The 19087-nt window shown below is 35.9% G+C and overlaps 1 protein-coding gene across 1 annotated transcript; it reads right to left on the reverse strand.

The window, feature by feature from the left end:
- Positions 1 to 205: 205 nt before the first annotated feature.
- On the reverse strand, positions 206 to 18934 carry LOC128019495 (pyridoxal kinase). Its single transcript, XM_052605495.1, has 11 exons — positions 18786 to 18934; positions 18480 to 18534; positions 8252 to 8356; positions 7895 to 7978; positions 5404 to 5438; positions 5149 to 5234; positions 4662 to 4707; positions 3072 to 3183; positions 1334 to 1470; positions 1024 to 1090; positions 206 to 933 (listed from the first exon to the last, which is right to left on the reverse strand). The coding sequence occupies exons 1-11, from the start codon at positions 18864 to 18866 to the stop codon at positions 821 to 823; spliced, it is 921 nt and encodes a 306-aa protein (XP_052461455.1). The 5' UTR covers positions 18867 to 18934; the 3' UTR covers positions 206 to 820.
- Positions 18935 to 19087: the final 153 nt, after the last annotated feature.

Consider the following 19087-nt stretch of genomic DNA (forward strand, 5'->3'; position numbering starts at 1 on the left):
ACAGAGCAATTCCAAGAGGGTCCTCACACCATCGGTGCTCGGGCCCTAATAAAAAACAAAGCAGATACAAGAGGGTCCTCGCACCTCGGTGCTCGGGCCCTAATAATAATAATAATAATAATAAACAAAGCAGATACAAGAGGGTCCTCGCACCTCGGTGCTCGGGCCCTAAATATAAAAAAATTAAACTCCTGGATACAAAAGATGAATAAAAATGGAAGGATTTTATTAAAATGAATAATGAAAATATGTCAGTTGCCATGGCGGTTATTGCTTATTATTACAAAGATAAAGACTTTTTTTAGTATGATATAAACTATAGCAGCATTTTCAAGGCACATTCTTAGTATAAACAATTTATCTTTTTTAATAGACATCTGTCTTACACTTGGCATGACTTGGTCTGTACAGTTGTTCTGATGAAATAATGGATCGAATACTATGTTGACTATGCAGACTGAATCAAATCAAATGTTATTCAAGATTCATATGATCTTAATAAATCATCTTAAATACTTAATCCAGTTATACGCTTGCATAAATCATAATAAAATGCTAAAATCATATGCACATAATGGCTGGAATGTGAACATTATAACTTTAGGCACCATGTTAGTTTCTGGATGCAGTATCTGCACTAATGCACTATGAAGTACCAGAAGTCACAGTACCAATTCAAAAAACATTAGTGTTGTTATAAACAAATTTATAACACTACCACATAAAAAAATAAGCCATCCACCATCCAAAGTATTGTGATTGTAAACTCTTGCTGTTAGATGAATGACATTCATACGGTCTAGTACAGAGTCTCAAAGCACTACAGAACTACAGCATGAACAACTATGGCAGGATCCTCAATGTCTGCTTTACTCTGAACCATCCGCAACTCAAGCTGAGCAGGACTGGGCCTTTGATTCGGACCGGCCACCTCTGAGACGAACAAAGGTAAGGAATGAGTTACATTATCATCATCATATAATAGGGACTTTGCAATATTTGGTTTGCAACAGAAAGTCTTACCTTCTGCATAAGTAATGGTCCTCTTAATGACATGGTAAAGGACTGAAACCGTCTTTTCACAGGCCATCTGTAAAAACACATCAAGGGCTTTGGGTGTAATTCAGCATACCTTGCAGAACATTTTAGCTTTTATTTTGGACCTTTGTTAAGTGGCCCCAAACTATTTGTACACTTAATCCAAGTATTTTAACAGGTTGACACCATTGACCAAATGTAGCCACTGCATAATGCTTGCTGATTCAAAAGCAAACTGCTTTATTCTCACACTTGATAATGCAACTATGTTTTAGCATGATATCATGGTGTTGACCTTCAGATCATTTGGGTGGAGATGTGTCCACGCCAGCAGCATCGCAGCAAACAGGTCCCCTGTTCCCACAAACACAGCATCCACCCTGGGGATGTCCATACGGATCTGTTGAGTCACCAAGGTACCATCAGCTGTCACTGGAAAACAACACAAGTTTATCATTCAATTGGCAACTGGGATGAAACCCTAGAGAAGCCACTAGTCATTATAGACCATGCACCGGTTTAAGCCATGAACCAAATCAGACAAAAAGCGGAATCATGGGTAATGCAGTTTTTTAACAGAAATTCTGCTGTTAAACATGATTATTTTAGTTAGAAACAAAGGTGAAAAAGCATCATTTGTGGACAATTATGGCCACGTTCACACAAAAACTGAGATGTGTAAACTATAATGTAGAATAAGCCAAGAATCAATTAGTTCCGAAAAGGAATACAAACCTGTGCTGACTGAAAGGAGAGGATTTAATCCAGATTGAATATTAATTGGTATAAAAAAAAAAAACAATAATAATGTTTAGTAAATTTTTGTAGGCTGGTCATTTTGACCAGGAAAACCGAAAGTGTAACAGGGCTGAAAAAAAAATTCACAAGTTTGTTTTGTGTGTGTGTGTACGGGTGAGGGTGGGGTGTTGTTGTATGTTGTGTTGCTAAGTTTTAGTCTAATGTGACATTAACTTGTTATTCAGGCACAAAATTACTATTAGAATCCTCTCGGAGTCAAAATAACACAATTTGAGGGTTAATTGTTTATTGAAACATGATTATTTAAAAAATAATGTGGTCTGGTGGCTTCAAAACATACCATTGATTACCACTGTTTAACTCATGGTAGGTCTGTCTTTACAGTTTATAAGTCATCATTTAAAAACTATTCCTCTAGAGAAAACGAATGGAATTTTCCTGTCAGAACCAGACTGTTGCTCTCGATAAGTCAGTTGGCTGTTCACGGTTGCCAAACCACATAGCAACTTGTAATATAAAGTGGTCACTGGAGCATGTGGTTATCCTCTTACAACAGTTTCAAGAACAGCTCATCCAATCAGAATTTAGAGTCTCTATCTGTTGTGCAAACAGAGACAAGCTGCCAGGCGTGACCTTTGAACATGACATGCAAAACGAATCAACTGAATTCCGAATATAACAGCAACTTACTCAACCCTGTCAAATAGCATTGATGAAAAGTATGAAGCAAGCATGGCGAGAACTTTAACCTGTTAACTGTCACTCACGTTTTTGAAGATAGAGATGAATGTGCATAAAACAAAACCTAAATTTTTATAATTCATGACTGAAAACATTTTGTAACATGATTTTGATGTGCCATTTACATGGTAATGCAATGTCTGATTTTAAAATGGGTTTTGAAGGATGAATTTTGAGATTTTATGTTTTCAAGTGATATATAACTTCTGATGATTTCTAAAATGTGATAGAGAAAAAGGCAACGAGGAAGTCTTTTTTTTAAACAAAGGTCAAAGCTCCTTTTGTAATGTAGATTTCTGAGGGTGAACTCGTCATAAATTCATCTATTACTTTTCCTAAATAATTTTTTGGTAAAATATATATTTGGGAGTCTTAGACCTTTCCAACGATATATAGTTTTTCAAGATTAGATTAGACTTGATTGTAATATAGTATAGTCAACGTAGGCGTCCCGTGTACGGGACGGGGTGACAATTAACAGGTTAAGTTCCATTGCACTGGGCTCCAACTTGTTTTTAAATGAACAAAATTACCTTTTTTCTGGCTCCCCAGAGCAACCAGATACTGATCCCCCAGAGGAGAGGGCAGATCAGAGCTGGTGATGACCACGGTGTCTGGACCCATCGAATGCAACAGGTTCATAACCTGAAATACAACCAACAGTTTCAGGCTCTGTTCCAACTCCAGTTGGAGTTACATTAATTAGAGTGACAAGTTAAGCTCAGTAGTGGCATAATGCTCTGAGAAAAGTTTCAATTGTATAGCCACAAGACAAACTATATGTCTGTTAACCGGTTTTTTTTTTTTTTGAGTTGAGGGGTGGAATCCACTAAAAACAAGAACATTTACTGTTGTTCAGAAAAATTTTGCAGGCAAAACCAAATCGATTGGGAGTTGTGTGGGAGTTGTGTGGGAGTTGTGTGTGCTTTAACAACTATGTAAAATGCAAATAATATATCATACTATACCATATAATGATGTTTTTTTTCTCTTTTAGGGAGAGAGGTAAATTTTCTTCAGTTTTCACTGTTGAATCCATCTAGATGATACGTTGCCTTGAGTTTATCTTTAATTTGGCGGAAGCCAGTGTAATTAGATAGACACCAACATGAACAGTTTGCCTGAAGCCCTCATTCTCAAAAACCATTAAAATACTACACAAAGTTAAAGAAAACAAATATTTAGTCAGTTTAAACCCCGCCCCTTTCTTTCAACTGAATGAAGCTCACATTCAGATCTACTTCAATCCAGTCAGCAACCAATAGATAGATCCCCGTCCCTGTGTGTGCATATTAATAAATAAGTAGAGAACCACTGAGCTATATCATAATTTAGGTTCATCCTATAGGATTATTTTTACTAGTTTATTCTGAATGAAACTCTGTGGAAATCTTCTAAGCCAGGCTGAAGTGATCTTTTAAGACACTCAAAGCATGGCTTCCTTTATTCATTATTTTAGCCCTTGTGCAGAGTATCTTCAGTGCTGATTAAGGACGGTGGACTCGGCACAGGGGAGTAGTGGGTGATTTTAAAGGGCTTGAAAATTCCACACACAAATACAATACAGGTATTTTACACAAGGTTGTCAGACAGAGCTTGGACCACAGTGGAAACTGGAGGCTAACAATAGCAGACTGTGTCTCACACACAAAGAGCCGTATGTTGAGCCAAAGTGAGTGGGGAAGCAAATTTAGAGCGATTACACTGGACTTCTCTGTCAAGTTTCACCTAATAAGGCACACCACGTTTCCACTAACTGAACTTCCTCACTGAAAGGGAACCGATTTAGATAGACAACTATATAGTGTCATACCATCAGTATTTCTAAAATGAAGCACAAGGGAGACTTGATTTGCATTTCATGTTAGAGGCTGAAAAATTTCAGTACATATTTTGTTCATTTTCAAGTTGATCACTGCGCTGAATCTGCTGCGATGCTTGGTTTAAAAATGACTTCTGTGTGAGCTGTGCTTTATACCTGCATTTGTTGACAACAAATAATACATCTTTTTTTGTGTGCAAATGTTTTGCTGAAATTCTGCTGTGAGTGTGGACAGCGGTACATCATAAAAACATCCCAGTTTTCCCTAGCTGCAAAAATAAAACAGCTTATAAAAACTTACTTCAACTGCATCTTTTTCTGAACTTATGTTTCTACCAGTGAGGAGCCTGTGAGAAAGAAAATGAAATGATATATTATTTACATGTTGGGTGTGTCATAACGGCAATGACTTGTGGGTGAGCCACAGGGCACAGGCATAAAACATGGAAATCCAACTATCCACAAATGCCCCCATTACCCCCTTTTGCCTTTATTTATAAGACAGCAGAGACAGACAGGAGAGTGTGGACAACATGTGTTATCAACAACTTTATATCTTAAGCATGTGTGCAGATCTCGGATGGCAACAACCACAAATTTCATCCCTTAAAGAGACACCATTTGCATTTGGTATGAACATCTGTTTTGGGTTGGTCCATCACAAATGTTCACAGAAGACATATTGTACATACTAATATAGTATGATCACAGCATATGATCTAGGAGTACACAGTGCCTTCATCACGCATTTCTACACGCACAAAAAATCAGCATAACAGGACACTTACTCTGCCTCAAACTGATTGGGAGTGATGATGTCTGCAGCTGGAACTACTTTGCACCTGTAGATGGGCAGCAGGTTCTCAGGAACATACTAAAGATAACACAGAAAGTGATCATTTCCTTAAACTATTCTAACCACGTCTTAAGTGTTTAACATTAGTTCAACAGTGTTTCTGTTGAATAAATGTTTACATTATTGCATAGAAAAATAAGATGCAAATGATGAAGGGAAATTATTTTAGCATTTTAGATATGCTCACCATAGCCCCATTATCACCCAGCACTGGATCACAGACTTGGAAAGCAGAAAAACAGCATTTATAAGCACAATAAACATAACATGCTGTAACACATTGATGTTTGGATCAGTGCTTGAAATAAAATCTGCTGCATCATGTCTTGGGATAATCTGTCTTTAAATATGATGCGATTTCTATGTTTCCTTTTCTTAAGTGTGTTATGTAGCTATTTGTGGATGTATAAGATCTGCAGTGTTACAAAGTTTAAAGTCTCTCACAAAAGGACTTAATCTATCTAAAAGAGAAGGCTGATCCAGACAGGGCTAAAACGCCCCCCACATGTCGATGTCACTATGGGGAAATATTTGCGTAATGCCACCCAAATGTTCACACAAAGAAAGAAGGTGTGGTTTGAGGAAGCGCAGTAGGGTTAATGCAGTCATGTCAGGGAGATGCTGTGTGTTTCTGTGCAAAAGCAAAAGCACTTTATTTGCCCTTCCTGAAGTAGATACAAAGATGAATCATTTATTAACATTTATTTACAACAGAACAGCACAACCCAGATGTTCAAATTTGTGCAATGCATTTTATGGTTGACAGATTTGTGAACCTATGAGAGTAACCTACAAGGCTGACTGAGCAAAGGCTATTTTAAAAATAAAATGGGTTGATTCAGACTTTGCTAAGATAATCTATCGCTTATTCTGAATCAGCTACTGTAAGTATGTTTTCTTAAAAGTATTTGCTATTGACTGTTTAAATGTGGATTTTTGTGCTGTGTAAAGTATCACTTTGTGTTAGGGCGTGAGAGAGAAACTGGGTCTCATCACATCGGAGTCAGCTTTCGCGGCTTGTGAACAGCAAACGCATACATATGAGCATCATCACTGTGTCTGTCATCAGTTTGAACTGATGGACCATTTTGAAGAGAGGCTCAAAAACAGGATAGAAAATAGCCTATTACTTCAAAATGATGATTTTTTTAAAATGTAAAAATCACAATAACATTATAATTGAACCTCAAAAAACATTAAATAATTATAATAAAAAAATTAAGTTCATGACCCCTTTAAGTAATGCAACTTTAGTAACTTGTAAGTAAATTAAGTAATTTGACTTGACTTTACAAACTCTCAGAAGAGATTCAACATGTTAAAGGATATGAAAATATTAATGTATTTGGCCTTGGTAGACTAGATCTATGCTGCTGCTCTTGCTGTGTGGATGCGCTACTGTCAGTTTATGGGCCATTCTAAAGAATTGGTCTAAACTGCTGGTCCACAACCAAATATCACATTTAAACTAGCATTTATTTCTGCTACTATTCACACTTTGGGGGGGGGGGGGGGGTTATTTCCATATTTTATTTTATGTGTGTACAACCGTTCAGAACTGTGCTAGCTAACCATGTGCTGACATGTGCATCTTTGAGATAGGTTCAAAAGTATCTAAAATTGTCACTACCAAAACATTTGGTGGAATTTCAGTAGAGACATCTTTGTTTTGGTTTTTTGGTGACATCCCCTTACATGTCATGACCGAAACACTCAAAACCGAAACATGTTAGCATTTTTGTAGTTACAAAAGGGAACGCATAACTAATTTTGGGGAAACAAATTACTTTGTATATTTTTGTATTTTAGAATGTTTAAGTAGTGTTCTAGTATGCAAGTAAAAAAAAATGGTCACTAACATAGCATTACTGTCATTACCGAAAATGTGTAGTCACAACCGTAACATGAGATGTTTTATCAAAAAAGTATACTGAATTGTCACCTAAGATGTTCTGATAGTTTTGGTTCAATGTATATTCAAACTAACGAATCCTTAAACTTTAACAAAGAAAAATTGGATTCAAAATACAACAAATCTAATAAATTACACAAGAAATAGTTTACAATGTAATTGTCATTGATTTACCTCTGAAATATTCCAAAACATTCTTAAAATGCAATATAAGAATTAACTGCGCAATTACTAGAAATATGTACCTTGGATATTATACAATTTGAATAGATCATTTTTTCTTTTCAAGATGTTTTTAACTCTGACTTTCTTTAGAATTCTGTAGAATGGTCCATATACACCACTGTGAGCATCTGAGACATGCTGGTGCTACTGTGTGAATAGGCATACATAAGATAGATCTAGACAGGTGGAGCTGGGGGATGTGGAGGGTTTCAGAGTAACCAGCTTACAGCACACACTGAACTAGAATATTTAAATGATGAACAAACCATTCCATTGGCTGTAGAGACAACCAATCAACTTGTGCCATGTGTTGAATGATGTGATAGCTATCAGAATGCAATAAAAATGATCTGTCCCATCTAGAGTTTCATAAATGAGCTACAAACTCAATGCATTATCTAACATAAAATTATATCTGGGAAATTTTTATTAATCTTTGTTTTGTTTGTTAATAAAAAAAATACAGTTGTTCTGTTTTTCATGTTAACTAATGGGAACACATGAGACCTTGAAAAGTGATAATGCTTTAAAATATGCATACCATACACCAGGTTCGGGTTTGCCCTCTTCAGCTCCTGTACAATGTCCACCATCATATCCAAAAAGGAATCATCCCTAGAGTACCCTGAAATAAATAATGATGGAAAATATCTGGACCATATCAACTGAAAATTATTCTTAGCAGTGCTGGTGGACAAAGCTTTGAAAGGGCAGGGTTTTAGAGATCAATGGTCTTTAATTAAAAATCATACCTAATGCAATCATAGTTATAAACAGTCATGTCATTTTTGGACATACATTATTCTATTTAAAACAATCTGGGCTTGTGTCTGCTGTAAGTCCGACAGTAATTGAATAATGTACATGATTAATTAAATAACATCTGACGTAAGAGTACCTGTGAGCACATAGTCATATTGGTTCACGTTGTTCAGCTTGATCCCCTCGTACAGGACGTGCAATTCATCTGCAGTAAGCACTTGCCCTTTCCAGTGCTCATATCCTTGCAATAGAAAGAATTCATTCAAGTAGTCTGCCTCATATGCATCTTAAATCCATGTTTTAGTAATTAGATGGAGAAAGGGTGTTGAAGAACTAAAGGGTGTTGTCGAGCTTGCTGCCTATTCATAATACAGAACACTCTACTGGCTCATAAAACAGTTACTACATATTAAAAATATGAAGCAACCACGTTAAAATTAAAATGTTATCCCTTAAAAACCATGTATAAAAAGTTCAGGCAGTTGTCTGTCTTCAAACTCCTTTTTTAGCACTACTAAATGGTGTAAAAAAGATGAGCTTTGAACACACACACTGAATAGCACAAGTTAGGCGCAAAATTAATTTAAGTTTTTTTTTTTTGTACGTTTAAAAGGAAAAAAGGTTAAATAGTATGTTCAGTAATTATAGATGGATAATGTAGTAATATTTGATTGAATATTTGATTGTTTTAATATTTATCAAATGGAATATTTGTTTTCTCAAAGTCATCACATGCAATTGTGCCAACATCCTATACATAGGAGGACTAGAGATGTGCACGAGTTTTATGGAGTGACAGCGATGACTGTTAAGTAAACATGATTTGTCATGATTAGCCAATGTGTGATGCAACTTTTTGCTGACTTCAAAACTCAGTAGCAACTCTAAAACGAGTCACATAGGGAGCTTTAATTGAATGCTTTTAATTTTAGTTCATAAAAACGACATATTCTTAGCAGTATTCAGTGCATATAAATGCGAATGACCCATTTAGCAAAAACAAAGCACAAAAATAATTGAAACGTATCGCTGTAGCTTGAGTCAGGTTATTTTAAAAGTAACTGTTTAAAAACACACAGCATTAAAAATGTGAAGCTGAGCTCCAAGCAAAGTCACGACGAAAATAGTGTTTGTGCTTATTATAATTATTAGGGTTATCTGCAGGAAGCGTGAAAAGAGAATAAAGTTTAAAGGGGGGTGAAATGCTCGTTTTCACTCAATATGCTGTTAATCTTGAGTACCTATAGAGTAGTACTGCATCCTTCATAACTCCAAAAAGTCGTTTAGTTTTATTATATTCATAACAGAAAGATAGTCTGTACCGATTTTTCCCGGAAAAACACGACTGACTGGAGGCGTGGTGTGTGGGCGGAGCTAAAGAATCACGAGCGCCAGTAGGCTTTTGCCTTGAGAGCGTTTGGAAGCTGTGACATTACCGTGAGGAAAAAAAACAACCAAAACAAACCATGGCTAACAGTCAGATTCAGCGTATATTTATGATCCAGAATCAGATCCAGAGGCTGAAATTTAACAAGAGCAGCATCAGCAACGACGTCTCTATGTGGTATGTACTGAAACTGTATATATTTGCTTTGCAAAGTTCCACTTTGTCGTCTTTTTTTTTTTTTAAGCTGTACATGTGGAAAGTGCAGTTTGATGACAACATTGCATGTTGTTTACTTGATGTGCAGGGTTGTCTTGCCCTGGCAACCAAAAACACACTCCTTTTGTGACATTTGGCGACGCTCTCGCTCTGATCAGTGAAGTCTGTTGTGCTCTCAGTGCTCTGCTATACGGGAGCGCGCGCTCTTCCGGCAGACGTGCCATTCGGACCCATATAAGGAAATTCCGCTCCATCTAACATCACACAGAGCCATACTCGAAAAAAACTTTCCGAAACTTGTGACAAACTGGAAGGAGTATTTTTGGAACAGAAATACTCCTTCAAACGTGCAACTTAATTTTTGAAACTTTGTCCATGTTTAGCATGGGAATCCAACTCTTTAACAGTGTAAAAAACTCATAGCATTTCAACCCCCTTTAAGTTTATCGTGCATTTTGTATTCATTCAGATAACGGCTGTGATTTTCTTCTTAAGAAAAAAAATTCAGATGTTCTTAAGAATACATTGAGAACTTAAATCCATTTAAGAACATTCTTACGAACTTCATGGAATTTATCTTAAGACATTTCTTAACTGATTTCTTAAGAAGATTTTCCCGGCCCCAGCTCTTTTATATCTAGGATTAATTTAAGGTTTAAATGATGCAGGATTGTCTGAATCCTATTTGTAATGAATGAGAAGTAATCATACTGTTCTTAGTGAGAAAATACTGTTTGAATTCACGATTTCTAGCTCTGTTTGCTTTAACATGACCTAATGTTTGTAAAGTGGGCAGGTGTTGAACAGTTTAAACAGTTGAACGCAGAGGCTTAGCCATCTTTTCAGAAGAGGGGGACAGAAATTACACACACACAAACACACACACACACATATACATATATATAAAACATTGCAATACATTACATTATATACGTTTCTATCTATATAGCTAACCAGTCAACAGTTTTTGAACAGTAAGATTTTTTATTTTTTAAAGAGGTCTCTTCTGCTTAACAAGCCTGCATTTATTTGAAATATTTTTACTATTTAAAATAACAAAATAATAAAATAATGAAATGTAATTTATTCCCGTGATGTAAAGCTGAGTTTTCAGCATCATAACTCCAGTCTTCAGTGTCACATCCTTCAGCAATCTAATATGCTAATTTGCTGATTATCAATATTTAAAACAGACGAGTACATTTTTCAGCATTCTTTGAATAGAAGGATCCAAAGATCAGCATTTATGTGAAATAAAAAGCTTTCGCAACATCATACACTATTCCATTCAAGAGCTTAGAGTCAGTATAATTTTTTTTTTTTTTTATAAATTATAGAAATGAATACTTTTATTTAGCAAGTGTTCTTTAAATTGAACAAAAGATGATAAAGGCACCATTTTTACAAAATATTTATATTTCAGATGAATGCTGTTCATCTGAACATTCTATTCATCAAAGAAACCTGAAAACATTATATTACATTCAACATTATCATAAGTTTTTTTTTTGTTTTTTTTTAGAGCAGTAAATCAGAATATCAGAATTTGTGTGACTGGAGTAATGATGCAAAAAAAAAAAATCAGCTTTGAAATCTCAAATTACATTTTGAAATCTATTAAAATAAAAAGCTGTGCAGCTGTGGCCTAATGGTTAGAGTGTTGGACTAGTTACCCGAAGGTCACAGGTTTGAGTCTGGATGCTGGCAGGAGTTGTAGGTGGGAGTGAATGAACAGCACTCTCTTCCACCCTTAATACCCATGACTGAAGTGTCCTTGAGCAGGACACTGAACGCCCGGCTGCTCCCAGGGCACTGGATCTATAGCTGCCCATAGCTCTGGGTGTGTGTTCACGGCGTGTGTGTGTTCACTGCTCCGGGTGTGTGTTCACGGTGTGTGTGTGTTCACGGTGTGTTCATTTCTGACTGCTTTGTGTGTGCACTTGGATTGGTTAAATGCAGAGCACCAATTCGGAGTATGGGTTCCCATACTTCGCAAATGTCATGACTTTCAAAACAGTTATTTTAAATAGACTACTAAAAATATTTCAAAATTTTATTGTTTTGCTGTATTTCCACTGTATTTTACCACTATTTCTCGCGCTTTATGTCTGTGCTTTAAAACATCTCCTGCTGGCAAATAATGAATTAGCATTTTCATTAAGTCTGCCTGATTCGCACAGAAAACACATTTTGTTTGTTATCAAAAAATATCTACTCTAGAGGGACTTGGCTGTTGTTATTGATTCTATTTGGAGTCTACCGGAAGTTAAGTTAGGTCCACAAAAGCGCTCACGCGCATTAACCTTTGTTTATGTTGATGCCGCTGAAACCGTCTATAGGTGGAAAGCTCGACAACACCCTTTAGTTCAACACCCTTTCTGCACCTAATTACTAAAACATGATGTTGACACAAGAGCATGTGATGACTTAAATAAACAAAAGACTGGAGAAACACTGTCTGTCCTGCCAAGTAAGTATCACAGGGAACCGTTTGATCATAATCAAATACTACTACATTATCCATATATTTTACATATACATTTATATATAAGTCCTGATACCATTCTGTGATTTCATGCTGGGGAAGGAAGAGAAATGTTTTTTAAGAGGATAAACACAAAATGCTTTGTATGAGAAATAGGTTGGAAATGTGAGGAGAACAACAACACTGTGAGAAAAAACCCCCGTAAAGTGGGAGTATTGTTACAAAATCCTCCTTAAAAACAAAAGTAAAATGAATGTGGTTGATGGGATGGGATGTGAACAGCATGACCAGCAGAGCGAGGACAAATAGCCTTAAAAACCCATTAGAGCGCTTAGCAACCTGGTCTGAAAGGAACAGAGAGTCAATAGCCGCATTTCCACTGTCGGGCCAGTGCGAGCCAGGGCTTAAAGCAGGCCGGGCGGGGCTCATAGTCCCGGTCCAGTAGCACGAGGCCAGAATAGCGCAAGGTTTCCACAGTGGAGCTTGAAGCACCGGTGCACCTCACTAAAACACGCCCTTTACACGCCTCTCAGAACAACGCCATGCAACCTCAAAATTTTACCATCAAAGAGAAGTTATCAGAAAACTAAGAAATAAGTCACTGGAACATGCGCGATCACAAAACCAACATGATAAAAGCGGCCGTTTGTTTGCATGCTTTGTTATATATTCAAATTCAAAATAATCAATGTTTTAACTATAGAATAAGTGATACATTGATCATATTGTTTTAATTTATTAGGACTCAAAATTATTCACACATAAATACACTTATTTCTATTTTATTTATTTATTTATTTTTAACGCTCATGAAAATAGCCTGCTTATTCAGTCAAGTCTGTTTCTGTTTATTAGCCACAGTAACCGTCACATTTAGAATTAATGATAATATCTCTATTTTTGTAAGCTCCCGAACAAAAAAACATTATTAGGCTATATTCTTTTATGATAGGCAACGTGAGCTAAACTCTCGGAGCTGATGTCTGATTTCTTCAAGCGTCATATTTTACCATGTTTACTATGGTAACAAGTTTAGCGTGCATATCTTTTTCATCGCTTATAAATATTTCTGCCTTATTTAGTGATTATAATCAACATCAGATCAAGTTATTTCAAACACTCGCTGCTGACTGAAAGAGAGTTTTGAGCTCGACTTATTAAAAAAAAAAAAAGTGTTTAATGCTGGTGTTAAAGCGGTTATCTTTCTGAAATGATCCTCAGCGCAGACTCTCTATTTTTATAAATGCTCCCAAACAAAAATAATTATTATATTTTGATGATATGCAACGTGGAGCTAAACTCACGAAACGACAGATACAATGTTACTTAATAAATGTGATAGAGAATAAGAAGCTGACGTCTGATTTATCCAAGCGGTCATTTTTACCATGTTTACTATGGTAACGTTTATGTTTAGCGTGCATAGTCTTTTACATCGCTTATAAATATTTCTGCCTTGTTTAGTGATTATAATCCACATCGGATCAAGTTATTTCAAACACTTGTTGCTAACTAAGAGTGAGTTTTGAGCTCAACTTATTTTAAAACGTCTTTAATGCTGGTGTTAAAGTTGTTATCTTTCTGAAATGATCCGCGCTGACGCTCTGCAGACGCTGAGAAACTCCGCCTTTGTTCATAACCCCTCCTCTAGCCCCAACTGGCCCGCTTTGGCCCAAGGATTTCGTTGGGCCGAAAAAACCTGGCCGTTGGCCCCGAGGAAGCCCCGACGAGGCACGATCGAGCCCCGGAAGTGACTGTGGAAACGCGACTGGCCCTGGCTCGCACTAGCACGCCCGGTCTTAGCTCGATAGTGGAATTTTAAAATTATCACATTTTGTTGCTTTGCACGCTGATATAAAGACAAATACAGTTTTAGTTTTATTCAGCAGTATTTACTCCGGATAACTTATAACATCCAAGTGAAAGATTCAAGAACAACGTCAAAAAAAGAAAAGAAAAAACAGAAGTACCGAGTTGAAAAAAGGATCACCTTCTTGTGTCAGTATTTTTTTGAACCACCTTTACATTTACATAGATTTACATTTAGTCGTTTAGCAGACGCTTTTATTCAAAGCGACTTACAAATGAGGACAGATGAAACAATCAAAACCAACAAAAGGGCAATAATATGTGCTGTGACAAGTCTCAGTTAGATTAACGATGTACATGTAGCAAGGTTGTTGTTGTTTTATCTTCTAAATTATAATAAATAAAAAGAAAACAGAATAGATAAAGGATAGAGCAAAAATGAACATTTCAATTAAAAGTATGTGTAATGATTATGTGCATCTTTGGGATGCTACAATAAAGTGACGTTCACTTGCAGAACACAAGCTTAGTCTGAAGAGATGAATTTAGGTAAAGGGGTGCAGAGCTAGTGGTGGTTTTGTCAGCAAACATTGGTGCCTTAAAGTCTTTATCTTTAATTACAGCCTTTAGTCTGTTGGGATTTAGCCTTTAGTCATTTGTCTATCTTTCTGCTGGCTTTGCACATCTTTGTAATATTTGCCTTTGAAGATCTGCTCAAGTTCAGTTCAGTTTGATGGGGAGCGTTTATGGACTGCAGTCTTTCAGTTATTTCACAGATTTTCAATGGAGTTTAAGTCTGGACTCTGACAAGGTCATGCAAGAGCATTCACATTTTTCTCCTTCAACTACATTTGCTCAGGTTTATTTAATAACCAACATCTATAAGAAATAAACTTCAGTTAAACCAAGAAACAATGTTTGTATGTTTTACTGCCTCTATAATGCAAGTTAACTCAGGTAAAAACGATAGTAACTTAACCGTAACAGCGAAATAACAGAATATACTGAAATAAAGTGAATTAGGCAACACCACTGTTTAAGTTTTAGGGCCCTACGATTTCCGTGATGCAGAAAATGCGAACGGAATCGCAGAATCCAGTCATAAAAACGGAATTTACAGTTTAACGCGGAATGTCACGGAATTTGTAAAGTTTTGAATTAATTCACCAAAAGTAGGTCATTACACTTTAATCAAATCGCGATATGGACTAGTATCTGTAAATATTAAGCTGGAAAAGTCGATTTAAATATGAATCCTGCATGTTCTGCGTGTCTGTGTTAATGAATGGCACAGAAGCGCGAGTCACTTCATGAGCATTTGATCATTTGATTTGTGTAAAACTAGCATCACATCACATACACAGAACTGTAAAGGTATTCACGGCAAACTGTCAAAATAAAAATTTTAATTTAAATTTAAAAGACAAGTATTTGCCAGAAATCTAAATTTTAACTGTAATAGTAAATCCACTTTGTTTACTAAAAATAAAGTTTAATTTTCAATAATTAAAAGATAACTTAAAATTAATATTTTATGCCTTCCTTTGATAACCAGAAAAATGTAAATACCCCCCCAAAAAGGGAAAAAAAATATATATAAAAATTCATAAGGCTATTTATATAAAATTGAAAAAATTAAGTTAAATTCATTTTAATTCTAAATAATTAGACATGCTAAAACACAGAATAAGATAACAATAAAACATGGTGATGAAAAAATAAAACATTTTATAGGGCCCTAAACATGTAATATTTTTTAAACTTTTAATAAATTGATGTGAAAATGTATAAGTTTCATGATTTTAATTAATTAGACATGCTTTTTGATTAATACAATTTAATTTAATCATTAAAAAAATGCAAGAAAAAATAAAAAGGAAAAAAATGGAATCCAGAAAAATGTTAACTTTGGGAAATTTTGGAAAAAATAAATTGTTCTTTTGAAAAAAAATAAAATGGATTTCATAGGGCTCTAAAGTTTTTTTCATTGTTTCTGTTTTCTATCTTCAAGTTTGTGGATCATATCAACTGCAATGTCGCAGTTGTATTTTGGAGCCATCGTAACATCAACATTAACGTCAGTTAGCCATAGTAAACTAGTTAAAGACAAGCATTATAGGCTGCCTCTTTATTGCAAGTTAGGTCAGACAGACATTACATAACGTTAACAGCGAACTAACGTGAAATAGTGAAGAAAACTATAAGAGACACGCCTGTTAAGTACATCTTTTGTGTTTTATTTTCAAGTGGTCTTATGGTAGTGACTGGAGTCTTTTCTTGTGATTGCCATCGCTGCGTTGGTAACAGGTGAGTAAGCTAACATCAACTATATTAGCCGAATTAACCACTGGCTGCTGAAGGAGGAGGAACGGACTAGCAATATATTAATACGTTTGTTTTACTAACAAATATTTGTTTATTTGATTCAAGTTCTGTTATTTCCTGACCATAAACTATAATAATACAAAAAAAAAAACATGACATACAGCCTAGTATTGTCACCCATACTCAGAATTCATGCAATTAGATCACCCAAAATACATTTAACCACAGAAAAAACATGACATACAGCCAAGTGACGTGACATACAGCCAAGTATGGTCACCCATACTCAGAATTCATGCAATTAGATCACCCAAAATACATTGACTTACATTACATTTACATTCATACATATCCAAAGCAACTTGCGCTGCATTTAATGTAGACATTTTATTGAGTTATCCATTAAGTTATCTTAATGGTATTTTTAAGTATTTCTACTGTTTTTCTATTTTGAAGTTGGGAGGTGTATTTTAAAACACATTCCAATAAGAGCTTTTTCTTGTGATTGCCATCGTAGCGGTGAAAACATAAAACGACTAAGTTAGCCGAAGTACGCTAGTTAAAGTGTTTTTTTTTTTTTTTGTTATCCATTCCCTGGGAATCAAATCCATTAATTTCAGCAATATAGCTGTTTGATCTACAGGGATGCATTATGGAATGGAACTTTAATGATTTGTAATGGATTATCAACTAATTATAAACCTTCCGTTGTAGGTGCATTCAGATGTATATACATTTTTATTAATATCAAAGTGCATACATGTTAAGCCGGCCTCTTCTTTATCTGTTTTTAAAACCCTTCTTAAAACCCTTCTTTTCTCTTTGGCTTTTGACACCTAGTAATATGTCGACTTTATTCACTTGATTTAATTTGTTACTTTGAATGCTTTTATTGTGTGGTTATTAATGGTACATGTGTTTCTTTTTTTCTGTACAGCACTTTGGTCAACTTTGGTTGTTTTAAAGTGCTTAACAAATAAAGTTGATATGGTATGGTATGGTATGCAGAACACTGACACTGTAGACCAATCACAACAGACTGGGCCAACTGTGGGCCACATGCTGATCAGAGATGATCTTTGACCTTCTTGTAGATTAAATCATGATCTCTATTAGATATCTCTGTGAGTTTGCCCCTCTGCAATCCCTTCTTACTCGCTCCTTTCCACAGATGTTTCCTATTATTGTTGGAGTGTGAGTGATTTTATCTTCTCTTTTACTCCTGTCCTCCCTTTCTTTCTCCTTGTTTTTCAATCTCCTCCCATCTGTGTTCTCTTTCTCTCTATTCTCTAGTTATATATCTCTTAACCTCAATGTATACACACATGCACAGATGATTCATAGAGATCAATCAGTGAAGAATGGTGGGGGAGCTCTGTGGGCCCAGGTTGCTGGGTTTAGTTTGTCCTTTTGTCCTTGAAGTATTCTACTGTCAGTATTTTTCCTTATAATGTCCAGTAATGGCTGACTATATGCTTACTTCAGCTAACTTGTTGTTTTGGCTCATACTCAACACATATGTAATCCATATCTCATTGGATAAACTAAAACACCACCCCTTGCAATGCAACTACATAATGTGTGAATGTATTAATACACTTTGAAGAAGTTTGTGAGCAGACTAAAAGGCTTAATGTTCATTTACTTCTTTCCATGGGCCTATGCAAGAACTGAGAATAGTCCGATGGCATCGAAAGATAAAGACAAAGAAACATAGATTATTTTAGCACTCATGAAAACTTTCCACACCAAGATAGCTGAACAATACCAAGATAAACCCACCCACATATGTCTTTCTCTTATAAACAAGAACATACTAAAGCATGCTTTAGCAATGCTGGTGAGATATTCATGCAAAACCACCACACTAACTTCCTATCTCTAATCCCTATCTGAAACAAAGGCTTTACAGAGAAACCAGACCAAGAGGAGTAATTAGTAACGCCTCAGTGAACTCCAGCCTCCATTACACAACAAGGCCATTTCAGCAGTGTGACAATCTGTTAGTCAAAAGTTTTAAACATTTTATCAGCAGCAAATAATTTGAGCAATACAATTTGAAAATAAAAACTCTATGAATTACAGAGTGTCTTAGTGTTTGGTTTTTGCTCCTTTTCTTTAAGGACAACATAACTTCTTTACCTGTGTGATTGGAGAACTGCACAGAATTGATAGTGTCGACCTCAAAGCCCAGCACCTAGCAGTGACACACAAGTTACACGTTACACATGCTGACATCCATTGTAGAGGGGAAACTAACTTTGTTTTAGACTCAGGAAGCAGATGGTGCATTATTGTAACGTTAAGGGTTTAGGAAGCAGATGTCTTTATTGTAAGGGTTCAGGAAGCAGCTTTGGTGTGCTATGCTTTGCACCACAGCTAACGTACGTTAAAATTGTAAATGACGCTGCAGGCATCTAATGCACTGCAAAAGCTACTTATTCTTACCTGTAAAGGAAAAGATGCAGATTTGTTTCCCACATATCCTCTGACAACATGACTTTGTACAGACAGTACTCTGCAGTCCATGACTGACGCGCGCTAACAGCTGAACACTAACTTTACTAGACTTTAATGTTCTCACAGCAGCCTAAAAGACCGCGATCAGTCGCAGAAGATCAAATAAAAACACACTTCAGTAATGACAGACATTCAACAGCAGCCTCTGCACAGTACATTCATAGACTAGGCTGAGTTTTCTTTCTTCAGGCGTTTGCAAAGACACCTAAGTGCTCAGCATGTTTACAAGA

Source organism: Carassius gibelio, chromosome A9 (genome assembly GCF_023724105.1).
Source record: "Carassius gibelio isolate Cgi1373 ecotype wild population from Czech Republic chromosome A9, carGib1.2-hapl.c, whole genome shotgun sequence".
NCBI lineage: Eukaryota > Metazoa > Chordata > Actinopteri > Cypriniformes > Cyprinidae > Carassius > Carassius gibelio.

What these genes read in the sequence shown, in the direction of transcription:
- LOC128019495 (XM_052605495.1), bottom strand. Translation starts at nt 18,866, where the DNA reads ATGGACTGCAGAGTACTGTCTGTACAAAGTCATGTTGTCAGAGGATAT. An exon ending in GCAGTTCTCCAATCACACAG is followed by an intron (nt 8,357 to 18,479) that starts GTAAAGAAGTTA and finishes TTCTATTGCAAG; the next exon opens with GATATGAGCACTGGAAAGGG. An exon ending in TCCACCCAAATGATCTGAAG is followed by an intron (nt 1,091 to 1,333) that starts GTCAACACCATG and finishes GTGTTTTTACAG; the next exon opens with ATGGCCTGTGAAAAGACGGT.